Raw genomic sequence first — 14,640 nt, 5'->3', positions numbered from 1 at the left:
TGACGATCACACTGTCACATGATATTATCAATTCATTAGTTATATTTTAACATGTGTATTACTTTTTAATATTGTATCACAAATTTATAATATATCAACTATGTCGTTTGCTTATATTATTACTTGTAATAACAAAATCATGTTATGATGTGAAAGTTAAGATCTATATGAAAGAAGTGGACCTTGCCCTCCATCCTAATATAACAACTCATCTTATATAATACATTTACACTATCCAGCTAGGCTAAACTATACCACATTGGGCATTGCAAAGTTCGTGGAAGCTTCTTTTGCCAACATCTATTGGAAGTCTTTAAAATCCCCAAGTCTGTGTTGCAGAAGAGGCAGGGAAACAAGGGTCAATGAACCAAGCAATGAGGCCGCCAACCACAGCCCTTTGCCTCCTCTCCTTCCTTCTCTCCTCTCTAGTACTCCATACTCCCACCTTTGCCATAAAAAAGGTAAGCATTCAATCTCTGCCTCCATTAAAAATTGGAAAAAAAACCAAAGTAACTTCCTTTGCATTTCAATAGCACTTGTGCTAATTTTTCATTTTTCTTTCTCCTTTCTACTGTTTTTGAAGTCGTATGTGGTGTACTTGGGATCACATTCGCATCCCCCAAACTTATCGGAACTTGAACTAAATCAAGTCACAGACAATCACTATGAGTTTCTTGGCTCCTTCTTGGGCAGGTACTTAACACATATTTCCAATTAAAATACATAATCACCGCCTTTCGCGGATTAAATGTTTGAATTTTTTCTGCAAAATGCAGCCATGAAGTTGCAAAAGAATCCCTCTTTTACTCTTACACAAGGCACATCAATGGCTTTGCTGCCACCCTAGAAGAAGAAGAGGCAGCTCAGATTGCAAGTGAGATTATTTTCTTATCTTCTTTTTTCTCTGTTCTTTTTATCCTCTTCTTAATTATATATGGTGCCGTTGAAATGCTGCAGGGCATCCAAGGGTAGTCTCATTATTCTTGAACCAGGGAAGAAAATTACACACAACTCGATCGTGGGATTTCTTGGGACTTGAGCAAGAGGGTGTTGTTCCACCCAATTCAATCTGGAAGAAGGCAAGATATGGTGAAGATTCGATCATAGGAAACCTTGATACTGGTAAGGTTTTCTTGATTTTTTTTTAATTTTTAAATTAAAAAAACAAATTTCTTCACTTCCAAGTCATGTTCATGCACTAAAATATTTTAGAAAGGCATCAATCAGCTCAATGCCATTTGCCCAATAATTTTGATTTGGATCGTTGACTCTTTTATTGGTTATTGTCACTCGTTTAAATGAGTACTTCTCCACATAATAAAGTTCACAATTTGATTTCATTTTCTTGAAACCATTAGTTTAGTGCTGATATATTCAACCAATTTTATTGGTTCCCAGTAATCCACGTGATGCATATGACAAAAATTCATGAACATTGAGGGAGGCATTCCTTCTACAAAATTAATTATTAGTATTATATAACGCTTCCCTCAGGAAGGTTCAACTCTAATTTAAGGTTTTTTAGTTTTGGATCACCATTAACTGAATTTTACAGCTATTTTAACTAGAAAAAAAATCTTGGCATTACCTGGCTTCCTCTTATTTTATTAACTTGTGGTTTTTCACAAGTATCCAAAAACTCCTTTTTGTAATAAGAGATATTTTTTGTTTGGGACAAAAAAACTCCAAGACTCGAATGTTATTGCACCAGATAGTCCCTATTTGCAACATTGGTAAGTTTGTTTTAGCTTGATCTTTACATAATTCACTCGAACAGTATCAGTTCGGATGAAAACATAAAACGAATGTAAGTTTAGAAAGAATTCCGATTTTGTTTTGTTGTTGAGCACTCTTAACCCTAGTGTTGTTGAATGGGAATGCAGGCGCATGGCCAGAATCCAAGAGCTTTAGTGATGAGGGGTATGGACCGATTCCATCCAAGTGGAAAGGAATCTGTCAAAATCAGACAGATCCAAAATTTCACTGCAACAGGTACCCACTATTAGCTTTATGATTATTTTCAAAGCAAGATTGGTTTACTCTGTTTGCTTTTCTACAACGCCAAGAATAATCAAATTTTAAATTTCACAGTGTAATTAAAGTATCTTGGCATCAGTTAAACAGGATATGCTCGTTGTTAATGCATATTCGAGTTCCCTTTGCATTTGAGTTCAAATTCTTTTTCTATAAATTGACTAGTTTAGAATATTACCTTATCAGGAAAGTAAAGATATACTTATTGCTAAAACATGCGTGTTGAAATAGAAGCAAGACAACAAGATAGAATCTTCTTAATGTGCTCTTTGATCAGGCATTCAGGCCCAGTTTTATCCAAACTTGGATGGTCCAGTCTTGATTATCCCCTTTAGTAGTGGAGAGAGAAGATAGTATCTTTGAAACTTTCTCATAAAGTTGTGGCCGTTCTTATTCTAGAAACCTAGAATACCATTAAACTTGAGTATATAAATCTGCTTCAATGCCTTGTATTTGATCCCATTTCTCAAGATGCATGTAATTAGATTATAATTTGATTCATTTTATATTAATTGAACACTACATTTAAGGTTATAATCAACTAAAAAAAAAAGGTCGTACCCAGTGCACAAGGCTCCCGCTTTACGCTATCTTATTTAAAAGTTTTTCAAATCACCTACGAGCATGCGCTATAATGATATTTATCTTCACTCATTCAGAGTGAAGATAATTGAGATTTCATTAAAAAACAATTAGCAAATGAAGAATAACCTAATTACTTATAAACACATACAAAGTTTATTTTTTTCTCGATGTGAGATTCACGTAATAAAAAATAAGTATCAGATGGTTAGTTCCATCTAGAGGATGTATTTTACTGTGTCACTGAGTGGATTATAAAAGTCTTTCTATCGTTGGCAGTAGGAAAAATACCTTCCCAAATCAGCTTGCTTAATAATTGAAAAAGACATCTTCTCTAGGACAATAAATTAACCTACCAAGCTATTGAAGTCAAACTCTTTGTCCAACAGCTAGCATGAAAGAAGATGCCCCCATGCTCCCATCCATCTCAATGTAATTTAATCCTTCATTAAAAATCCAACTTCTATTCAATATTCTATTAGACTCTTTCACTGCTTGTAGTCCAAAAGAAAGACAGTAAAAGAAAACATATATATTATAAGGCAACTTCTTTAGATTAAGCAAACAAATTATGTTATAATAATGGGAGAGAAGACAGGTCCAGAACATGACTGTTGTCTTAATATAGTTTATTATTTGCTTGTATACAGTAGTCCTCAGCAGTTTACAAAAGTCTATTTTGGTAATAGTATAACGGTTCACTATTAGTTAATACTGAATTGTCTTCAATTTATTTACATAAACATACAAACGGTTGTGACTTTTTATGTAAAATGACTCGATGCTATTAGTAGTGAAATCATTCGTTGTTGCATATTATCTGGATAAGTTTTGACGCTGAATTTTATATACTTCAAACATATTTGTCATATTGTAAATTAAGGGTTTTGACTTGTTATATAGTCGTAACTTTGTAACCCTTAACAAACTTTTTGCCATGCAAGGAAGCTAATTGGAGCAAGATACTTCAACAAGGGCTTTGCTGCAGTTGCTGGCCCGCTCAACTCCTCCTTCGATTCGCCGCGCGACAACGAAGGCCATGGCTCCCATACCTTGTCAACAGCTGGTGGAAATTTCGTAACCGGTGCAAGCGCGTTCGGCTTTGGTAATGGAACAGCAAAGGGTGGATCACCAAAAGCCAGGGTTGCAGCCTATAAGGTCTGCTGGCCTCCAATGGAAGGAGGTGAGTGCTTTGATGCAGATATATTGGCTGCATTTGATGTGGCCATCGATGACGGCGTTGATGTGTTGTCCATTTCACTGGGTGGAGATCCCACCACATTCTTCAATGACAGTGTTTCAATTGGTGCTTTCCATGCTGTTAAGCGTGGCATTGTGGTGGTTTGCTCAGCGGGGAATTCTGGTCCGGCTGAAGGTACTGTCTCCAATATATCGCCATGGCAGATCACGGTCGGCGCTAGTACTATGGATAGGGAGTTTCCTAGTTATGTCACCCTTGGAAACTGGAAGCACTTTAAGGTTAGTTATAGTCCCTTTTCCCGCTAGTGATTTTAACACTCCTCGTTTAGTGTCCTGCACTCCTATCCATGAGTGCAGAAAATATAATTTGTTAAATATTCAGTCCGGAGTGCAGATAGAGAGAAGAGTAGAGTACCAAAATAGTTGGCGTCCCTTTTATTCTAACATAAATTAGATATGTTAGAGTGTTTGAGGGGAGCTTACGTTATATATATCCTGCAAAACTACTCAAATCCCTAGTAATTTTTATCCACCTTGTTCTGAAGGGACAAAGCTTATCGACTGTTGCTTTGCGGAGTAAGAAAAAGAAATTCTACCAACTTATTAGTGCTGCAGATGCTAAAGCAGCTAATGCATCAGCTCAAGAAGCGTAAGGATAAAACATCAAGCTTTCGATTTTCGTTGTACTAAAACCATATTCAAGTTCCCTAAGTAATCTGCTTAATGATGCTGCAGTCTGCTATGCAAGCCCAACACGCTTGATCCTAAAAAAGTGAAGGGAAAGATCTTGGCCTGTCTTCGAGGGGACAATGCAAGAGTGGACAAGGGTGAGCAAGCCTTACTGGCTGGCGCAGTGGGAATGATTCTTGCTAACAATGAGCTTACCGGGAATGAAATTATTGCTGATCCACATGTTCTCCCTGCTTCGCATATCAATTTCACCGACGGCAACCTTGTCTTTACTTATATTAATTCAACTAAGTAAGATGGATGAAGTACCTCCAAGTTGCCTGTTTTAATCTGCATTTGTTTCACATGTTAGGATGCTTCACCTCAGTGTCAGCAGTATCATGTTTTTGGTAAAATTACTAATTGAGAGACTTACATATTTTGATAGGTCTCCGCGGGCTTACATAAAGCGTGCAATAACGGAACTGGGAACGAAGCCATCTCCATTCATGGCAGCATTTTCATCGAGGGGACCCAACACCATTACACCAGGCATCCTTAAGGTTTTTTATTAGCAAAACAATTTCTGTTCATTGAACAGACTCCCCAAGTTTTTTGCACTCCATGATCACGTCGAATCCTTATGAAAATGAATCCAGAACAAAATCGCGCTAAAGCTAGGGCGTCACCCGTAAGTGGCGCGCTGTGTAGCCCGAGCACAGTGATAAGTGAGCAAGGGTCGCTGTATCTCCATCGGCACCCGGATGCAGTGTTAAATGAGCAAGGGGGCCATAGAAACTTCTTTTCGAACGACTCCACTCAAAGTTGTTTGGGAGCATATGCTCCTATCAACTTTACCCGGGACACACAAAAGAAGTACTTTGATCCTATTAGACGGGGGAGGGTGAAGAAGCTAGGACAGAAGGGTAGAGTTCAAGAGAGCAAAATGCGTTTAGGAACGTGGAATATAGGAACCTTAACGGGAAAATCTATGGAAGTAGTGGAAGTTATGGTGAGGAGAAGGATAAATATTATGTGCCTACAAGAAACTAAGTGGGTTGGTAGTAAGGCAAAGGATTTAGAAAACTCAGGGTTTAAACTTTGGTATTCGGGCACAAATAGAACGAGAAACGGTGTTGGCATCATCGTGGACAAGACCTTGGTACAAGATGTTGTAGATGTCAAGAGGGTAGGAGATAGAATCATGGCAATCAAGATTGTAATAGGACAAGAACTTATCAATGTGATTAGTGCGTACGCACCTCAAGTAGGGTTGGATACGAGTTCGAAGGAGAAATTTTGGGAAGATCTTGGAGACTTGGTGCAAGGAATTGCTCAGACGGATAAGTTATTTATAGGAGGAGATTTAAATGGACACGTGGGCAGGGAGACAGGCAACTATGGAGGTTTTCATGGTGGCCATGGTTTTGGGGAGAGAAACGAGGATGGGGAAGCTATCTTGGATTTTGCAATGGCATATGATCTCTTCTTAGCCAACACCTTCTTTAAGAAGAGAGAAGAACATGTGATCACCTACAAGAGTGGGTCGTCAAAAACACAAATAGATTTTCTTCTAATGAGGAAAGGGGATCGTATAACTTGTAAGGATTGCAAAGTTATACCAGGAGAGAGCGTGGCTAATCAACATCGCTTGTTGGTGATGGATGTACATATCAAAAGAGTAAGACAAAAGAACAAGACTTGGAAGTGCCCAAGGACTAGATGGTGGAATCTAAAAGAAGAAAAACAAGCCATTTTCAAAGAGAAGGTAATCACCCAATGTGTGTGGGATAGAGAGGGGGAAGCTAGCCAAATGTGGGATTCCATGGCTAGTTGTATCCGAAAAGTAGCAAAAGAGGTATTAGGAGAGTCCAAGGGCTTTGCCCCACACCAAAAGGAATCTTGGTGGTGGAATGAGGAGGTACAAACAAAGGTGAAGGCTAAGAAGGAATGTTGTAAAGCCTTATACAAGGAGAGGACCGATGAAAATGGTGAAAGGTATAGAAAAGCGAAGCAAGAGGCGAAGAAAGCTGTCAGAGAAGCTAAGTTAGCGGCTTACGACGATATGTATAAACGACTAGATACCAAAGAAGGAGAGTTGGATATCTATAAACTATCTAGAGCAAGGGAAAAGAAGACAAGGGACCTAAACCAAGTGAGGTGCATCAAGGATGAGGATGGAAAGGTTCTTGCTACAGAGAACGCGGTTAAAGACAGATGGAGAGGTTATTTTCATAATCTTTTCAATGAAGGACATGAAATGAGTGCTTCTTTAGGGGAGTTGAGTAACTCAGAAGAGTGTAGAAACTACTCTTTTTATCGTCGAATCCGGAAGGAAGAAGTGGTTGTAGCTTTGAAGAAGATGAAGCATAAAAAAGCAATAGGCCCAGACGATATACCAATCGAAGTGTGGAAACTTTTGGGAGAGACAGGTATAACATGGCTCACTGACCTTTTCAATAGGATTTTGAAAACGAAGAAGATGCCAAATGAGTGGCGAACGAGCACTTTGGTGCCTATCTACAAGAATAAGGGCGACGTACAAAATTGCATGAACTATAGGGGTATTAAGCTAATGAGTCATACAATGAAGCTCTGGGAGAGAGTCATTGAGCATAGATTGAGGCAAGAGACACGGGTTTCAGACAACCAATTCGGGTTCATGCCAGGACGCTCAACCATGGAGGCAATCTATCTCTTACGAAGATTGATGGAAAGATATAGAGATGGGAAAAAGGATTTACACATGGTCTTTATAGATTTGGAAAAAGCGTATGATAGGGTCCCAAGAGACATTCTTTGGAGGATTTTAGAGAAGAAAGGAGTACGAGTAGCATATATCCAAGCTATAAAGGATATGTATGAAGAAGCAAAGACTGCCGTAAGAACTCATGAAGGACAAACCGAAAGCTTTCCCATAACTGTAGGATTACATCAAGGCTCATCCTTAAGTCCTTACCTTTTTGCGTTGGTAATGGATGAGTTAACAAGACATATTCAAGATGATATTCCTTGGTGTATGCTTTTCGCAGACGATATAGTGTTGATAGATGAAACTCAGGAAGGGGTAAATGCAAAGCTTAACCTTTGGAGAGAAGTGTTGGAATCTAAAGGTCTTCGCCTAAGCCGATCAAAGACAGAATATATGGAGTGCAAGTTCAGTGCAAATGGAGGCCAAAACGAGTTAGGAGTGAGGATCGGAGATCAAGAAATACCAAAGAGCGACCGTTTTCGTTACCTAGGATCTATCTTGCAAAAGAACGGAGAATTAGATGGAGATCTCAACCATAGAATACAAGCTGGATGGATGAAGTGGAAGAGTGCATCCGGCGTGTTATGTGACCGCCGTATGCCACTAAAGCTCAAGGGAAAATTTTATAGGACGGCAATAAGGCCGGCGATGCTGTATGGCACAGAATGTTGGGCGGTGAAACATCAACACGTACACAAAATGGGTGTAGCGGAGATGAGGATGCTTCGTTGGATGTGTGGGCACACGAGAAAGGATAAGATTAGGAATGAGGATATCCGGGGTAAAGTAGGAGTAGCCGAAATTGAAGGAAAGATGAGAGAAAATCGGTTACGGTGGTTTGGACATGTGCAAAGAAGGCCTACTGACGCTCCGATTAGAAGATGCGACTATGGGACAGAGGTTCAGGGCCGAAGGGGTAGAGGAAGACCTAGGAAAACTTTGGAAGAGACTCTAAGAAAAGACTTAGAGTACTTGGATCTAACGAAGGACATGACACAGGATCGAGCACAATGGCGTTCTAAGATTCATATAGCCGATCCCACTCAGTGACTTGGATTTTCCAAGTCTCCAACCGAGAAGTTTTCCTCACTCGGAAAATTAAGGGAACACTACCCCAACCTACATGCTCCACTCAGAAAGCTTCAACATACAAGCTTCAACAAAAGAAAATTCAAAGAACTTAGCGAAGAAGGCTTTGGTGTATTTAACACAATACGTTGAAATGAAGGAAAGCTTATTTATTGATATCCCCGATAAGCTACAAATATGTACATATACATGAGTCAAAATAAACACACAAGAGGGAGCCTTCACAAAGGTTGCTTAGGAGAAGTCTCAGCAGTCGGTAGAGCCCCAGAAAGAGAAGGCACCGGAGGGGGATCATTTGGAGCCTCAGTACTGGACAGAACCCTAGAAGGAGGAGGCATCAGAGGTTGATCATTTGGAGCTTCATTACGCGGTATAGCCCCAGAAGACGAAGGCAATAAATGCCTTTGGAACAAACCCACAAATCTCTGATGATCAAGTAAAACCTGACCATCAGTTTCCTTCATCTGGTCAAGCTTCCTCTTCATGTTTGTAGCATAGTCATGTGCGAGCCGGTGCAACTATTTATTCTCATGCTTGAGCCCTCTAATCTCCTGTTTGAGACTCATCACTTCAGCCGCCAATGATTCAACTTGGCGGGTTCGAGCAAATAGGCGTTGGGCCATATTAGACACAGAACCTGCACACTGAACACTGAGAGCCAGCGAATCCTTAACAGCTAACTCATCAGACCGTTTGGAAAGTAGTCTGTTATCTTTGGGAGTGAGAAGGTTCCTGGCCACCACCGCAGCGGTCATATCATTCTTCATCACGGAATCCCCAACGGTAAGAGGACCAGTAGGGGAGACGAAGGATGGGCGCCATATGTTGTCTGGAGAAGGCGGGGCTGCCTCTTCAACAAGGTTCAAGTCAAAACGACGGTCGGAGGGGCCAGACATTTTCAAAGGTGTTGAAGAGAGAAGAGGTCGGACAAATCAAGATCTTAGAAGTGCAAGAATGAAGCTTCTACTGGTGGAGATTCAAGTGTGCTTTGGAACTTAATGCCAGCCCTTATAAAAATCTGCACTCGACGGAGCTTCAGAAATCGAAGAGGCGCCTGCTCAGAAATCGAAGAGGCGTTTGCTTTCTCAAAAGCTGGGCTGCTTAGAGATCACGAGGGTTGATCTCAGAAATCGAAGAGGCGTTTGCTTTCTCAAAAGTTGGGCTGCTCAAAGACCACGAAGGCTGATCTCAGAAATCGAAGAGGCGCTCGCTTTCTCAAAAGCTGGGCTCCCCAGAGACCACGAGGGCCGATCGCAGAAATCGAAGAGGCACCTACTTTTCCAGCCTTGTCAGCACCTGTCACACGCACACTCAGCTTTGCGGAAATTATGGGCATTCTGTCAAAGACTTCTGGGGAAGTAGAAAACACATGAATCTTGCTGTTCAATCACCCACTTCCCACACGCAACAATAGCTCATGGGTACCACAGAAAACTTTGCCAAAGTTCTTTGCCAAAGTTGAGCACGTGAAGCTTGCAGCTCCCACTACATCGCTTTGACCAAGAAGGGTAAAAGAATAGCAAAGAAACAATACTAACAAAGTTTAGACCCATAAATTTTGAAGGTCTAGCTACCATATTATTACCCACAAGGGTAAAGGAACAGTACCACTACTGGATAATTGGAAAGTCCCTGTGTGTCAACCTCTGTGCTTCGTGGCAAGGTAGACTAGCAAACATGCCCAACCTTTACTCATATTCGAGAAAACACTCCCAATAAGATTGCTTGCTCCAAAATCGAAGAGGCACCGTCCTCTGAATCTCGAGAGCCAGACTCCCAACATGACTACTTTCTTAAAAATCGAAGAGAGGGTAAAGGAACAGTACCATTGCTGGATAATTGGAAAGTCCCTGTGTGTCAACCTCTGTGCTTCGTGGCAAGGTAGACTAGCAAACATGCCCAACCTTTACTCACATTCGAGAAAACACTCCCAACAAGATTGCTTGCTCCAAAATCGAAGAGGCACCGCCCTCCGAATCTCGAGAGCCAGACTCCCAACATGATTACTTTCTCAAAAATCGAAGAGACACTGCTCCCCGAATCTTCGAGAGCCAGACCCCCAGCATGATTGCTTTCTCAAAAATCGATGAGGCATCGTTCTCCGAATCAATCGAAGAGGCGCTCGCTTTCTCAAAAGCTGGGCTGCTCAGAGACCACGAGGGCCGATCTCAGAAATCGAAGAGGCACCTACTTTTCTAGCCTTGTCAGCACCTGTCACACGAACACTCAGCTTTGCAGAAATTATGGGCATTCTGTCGAAGACTTCTGGTGAAGTAGAAAGCACATGAATCTTACTGTTCAATCACCCACTTCCCACACGCAACAATAGCTCATGGGTACCACAAATAACTTTGCCAAAGTTCTCTGCCAAAGTTGAGCACGTGAAGCTTGCAGCTCCCACTACATCGCTCTGACCAAGAAAGGTGAAAGAATAGCAAAGAAACAGCACTAACAAAGTTTAGACACATAAATTTTGAAGGTCTAGCTACCATATTATTACCCACAAGGGTAAAGGAACAGTACCACTGCTGGATAATTGGAAAGTCCCTGTGTGTCAACCTCTGTGCTTCGTGGCAAGGTAGACTAGCAAACATGCCCAACCTTTACTCACATTCGAGAAAACACTCCCAACAAGATTGCTTGCTCCAAAATCGAAGAGGCACCGTCCTCCGAATCTCGAGAGCCAGACTCCCAACATGACTACTTTCTCAAAATCGAAGAGAGGGTAAAGGAACAGTACCATTGCTGGATAATTGGAAAGTCCCTGTGTGTCAACCTTTGTGCTTCGTGGCAAGGTAGACTAGCAAACATGCCCAACCTTTACTCACATTCGAGACAACACTCCCAACAAGATTGCTTGCTCCAAAATCGAAGAGGCACTGCCCTCCGAATCTCGAGAGCCAGACTCCCAACATGATTACTTCCTCAAAAATCGAAGAGACACTGCTCTCCGAATCTCGAGAGCCAGACCCCCAGCATGATTGCTTTCTCAAAAATCGAAGAGGCATCGTTCTCCGAATCTCGAGAGCCAGATACCACAGACCACTTTTTCAAAGTGCTCTGACAGAGTTAAAACATGTGAAACTGGCAGCTCCCACTACCGTGCTATGACCAAGCAGGGTAAAGGAATAGCATTACTACTTGTTAGGGAGACTCCTATATATGTCGACCCCCATCCCCAACGGACAGGCAGACCTGCAAAAATGCTCAACCCTTCATCATATCTGAGAGGGCACTCCCAACGAAGCCTTTCGAAATATTCAGCTTTCTTTCCCCCCGATAATACCTCTGCAAACAAGCTATACTAGAGCAAGAATATCTCATATCATCAGGGTTAAAAGCAAGAGTATCCCATATCATGCTTTTTCCCTGTCTTTTCCTTTGGCCTTGTTTTTACCTGCAAGACAAGGAGAAAGAGAGCAATCAGTCAGCACTTGGAATCAAGCTTCCAGCCAGGATCTGACTGCCTGGAACCCCTTACCTGATTACTTACCTGGCATTGCTCTCGAGTACTCATCTTCAACATCTTATGTTTCCAGGGAAGATTCCGCATTTGCTTGAGGAACAGATAGGGCAAGTGCGAAGGATACAAGGAAGCATGTGGAGACAAGCGTAACAGCACACGTGCCGATACATCCATTACTCTGTCAAAAGCAAAAGTATCCCATATCAGCAGGGTGGAACGTACTCTAGATTTGATGGACTTGTTTTGACCCTCAAATTCTTCAGTCGGCCTTATACTCTGGAGGAAACCAGAAAACCCTCCAGCTCAGTTCAAGAATAAGCCTGTGGAAAGTTACTTCTTCAAAAGCAAAAGTATCTCATATCATCTCTTCTCATTTTTCTTCTCTTTATCCTTCATGCTGCTGCAAGATGGGGAGAAGGTGAACAATCAGTCGGAGCTCTGATTGCTTACCTTGTCTGTCACCTCTTTCAGCAGACCCCCTAGCTCGGCGACTTGGGGGACTCCTACTACATGGTTTGTATCGCGCTTGACCAAGCCTGAAACTACAAGTAAGCTTCAAGTGAAATTGATACATTACCTTGTGCATCTCCACCAGTTAAAGATACCACCCCTGGATGGAGGAAGAGTACTTCCAGAGAAGATGCCACATCTACCTATGAGACAGATAAGGCAAGTCAAGACGACTCCACACTCCGATACTTAGAAGTTTCGTGATTACGAGATCATTCTCCCACAATATTTCCTAATGTCATTTGTACTAAATCATTCACTTGTACTCACTAAAGGAGAGCTTGAACCTATGTACTTGTGTAAACCCTTCACAATTAATGAGAACTCTTCTATTCCGTGGACGTAGCCAATATGGGTGAACCACGCACATCTTGTGTTTGCTTTCCTATCTCTATCCATTTATATATTTATCCACACTAATGACCGGAGCAATCTAGCGAAAATCACAAAAAGCGACCGTTTTAGCTACCTAGGATCTATCTTGCAAGAGAACGGAGAATTAGATGGAGATCTCAACCATAGAATACGAGCTGAATGGATGAAGTGTAAGAATGTATCCGGCGTGTTGTGTGACCGTCGTAGGCCACTGAAGCTCAAGGGAAAATTTTATAGGACGGCAATAAGGCCAGCGATGTTGTATGGCACAGAATGTTGGGCGGTGAAGCATCAACACGTACACAAAATGGGTGTAGCGGAGATGAGGATGCTTCGTGGGATGTGTGGGCACACGAGAAAGGATAAGATTGGGAATGAGGATATCCGAGGTAAAGTAGGAGTAGCCGAAATTGTAGGAAAGATGAGAGAAAATCGGCTCCGGTGATTTGGACATGTGCAAAGAAGGCCGAATGACGCTCCGGTTCGAAGATGTGACTACGGGACAGAGGTTCAGGGCCGAAGGGGTAGAGGAAGACCTAGGAAAACTTTGGAAGAGACTCTAAGAAAAGACTTAGAGTACTTGGATCTAACGGAGGACATGACACAAAACCGAGCGCAATGGCGTTCTAGGATTCATATAGCCGACCCCACTTAGTGGGAAAAGGCTTTGTTGTTGTTGTTGTTGTGGTTAAGTATTCAGTAACTGTTGTTTTACATTAATCCAGCCTGATATCACTGCACCTGGAGTGAGTGTCATAGCAGCCTACACAGAAGCACAAGGGCCAACAAATCAAATGTTTGACAAACGGCGAATTCCATTCAACTCAGTGTCAGGCACATCAATGTCATGTCCACATATTTCCGGCATTTGTGGCCTTCTTAAAACCCTCTATCCTCATTGGAGTCCTGCAGCCATTAAGTCTGCAATCATGACCACCGGTAAGAAGTCCCTATGCACATTAGTTTATGTATTCGCTTCATATTAATGTCTGTCAAGAGAGCATTACTCATCTGTATGATATTTTTTTTTTCAAATCTTGTGTTACACAGCGGTAACACGAGATAACAGCATGGAACCATTGCTCAATGCTTCTTTCTATGAGGCAACACCATTTAGTTACGGCGCAGGACATGTTAACCCAAACAGTGCTATGGATCCTGGATTGGTTTACGACTTATCCCTTAACGATTACTTGAACTTCCTGTGCGCAATTGGCTACAATGAAACACAAATTGAAATGTTTTCAGAGGAGATGTATATGTGCTCCAAACCAGCTATAAGTCTCACTAGCCTCAACTACCCCTCAATCACTGTCCCTAAAATCTCTGGATCCCTTGAGGTGACTAGAACAGTGAAAAATGTTGGCTCTCCAGGAACATATAAGGCGCGTATCCAAAATCCAGATGGTATATCAGTTTCTGTTGAGCCAAAGGAGTTGAAGTTCAAGAAAATTGGTGAAGAGAAAAGCTTTAAGGTACTCCTGCAGGTTAGAGAAGCAAAACAAGATAAAAACTACGTGTTTGGGAAGTTGATATGGTCAGATGGTAAACACTATGTGAGGAGTCCAATTGTTGTCAAGGCTGCCTAAGCTAGAATAGTAGGCAAATTGCTTCAGCTTATTTTACTTCACCTCACTTAGTTTCACGCTTCTTGTGTACTAAGCTAATGAGTTACAATAATTATTGGCAATGAAAATGTTACTATTATTATGAGGAGTTACTATTATTATGAGGAGACGGGAGAGTTCTAGCTAAATTATTTCAATAATTTAAGAGAGGGAGAAGTTTCAGACCAGAGACGCATAAGTAGAAACTCAACACCATATCCAATAAGATATATTGGCCACATGCCACTATATATATGACTACTAATGTTATTACTCATTTGAACTCGTATTGGATGGGATTAAAAACCATAAATATATTTCAATGCAAAAACGGAAAAGAAGCCAAAGGTTATACT

The 14,640-nt window shown here is 41.4% G+C and overlaps 1 protein-coding gene across 1 annotated transcript; it reads left to right on the top strand.

Annotated features, from left to right (window-relative positions):
* The first annotated feature begins 231 nt into the window (after positions 1–231).
* On the top strand, positions 232–14,390 carry LOC103405071 (subtilisin-like protease SBT5.3). Its single transcript, XM_008344041.4, has 11 exons — positions 232–461; positions 584–693; positions 777–874; positions 958–1,122; positions 1,884–1,992; positions 3,561–4,095; positions 4,362–4,465; positions 4,552–4,797; positions 4,934–5,048; positions 13,403–13,616; positions 13,728–14,390. Exons 1-11 carry the CDS (start codon positions 363–365, stop codon positions 14,264–14,266), a joined length of 2,334 nt encoding a protein of 777 aa, XP_008342263.3. The 5' UTR covers positions 232–362; the 3' UTR covers positions 14,267–14,390.
* Positions 14,391–14,640: the final 250 nt, after the last annotated feature.

The sequence above is a fragment of the Malus domestica genome, chromosome 17, assembly GCF_042453785.1.
Source record: "Malus domestica chromosome 17, GDT2T_hap1".
Classification (NCBI taxonomy): domain Eukaryota; kingdom Viridiplantae; phylum Streptophyta; class Magnoliopsida; order Rosales; family Rosaceae; genus Malus; species Malus domestica.
Note: the sequence above shows the minus strand (reverse complement) of the source record. Positions and strands in the feature narration are given on the sequence as shown.

Bases quoted from the DNA above. Each gene is read 5' to 3' on its own strand.
- LOC103405071 (XM_008344041.4), top strand. From the start codon at position 363: ATGAACCAAGCAATGAGGCCGCCAACCACAGCCCTTTGCCTCCTCTCC. The intron at 1,993-3,560 runs GTACCCACTATT...TTGCCATGCAAG, and splicing joins CCAAAATTTCACTGCAACAG to GAAGCTAATTGGAGCAAGAT. The intron at 13,617-13,727 runs GTAAGAAGTCCC...TGTGTTACACAG, and splicing joins GTCTGCAATCATGACCACCG to CGGTAACACGAGATAACAGC.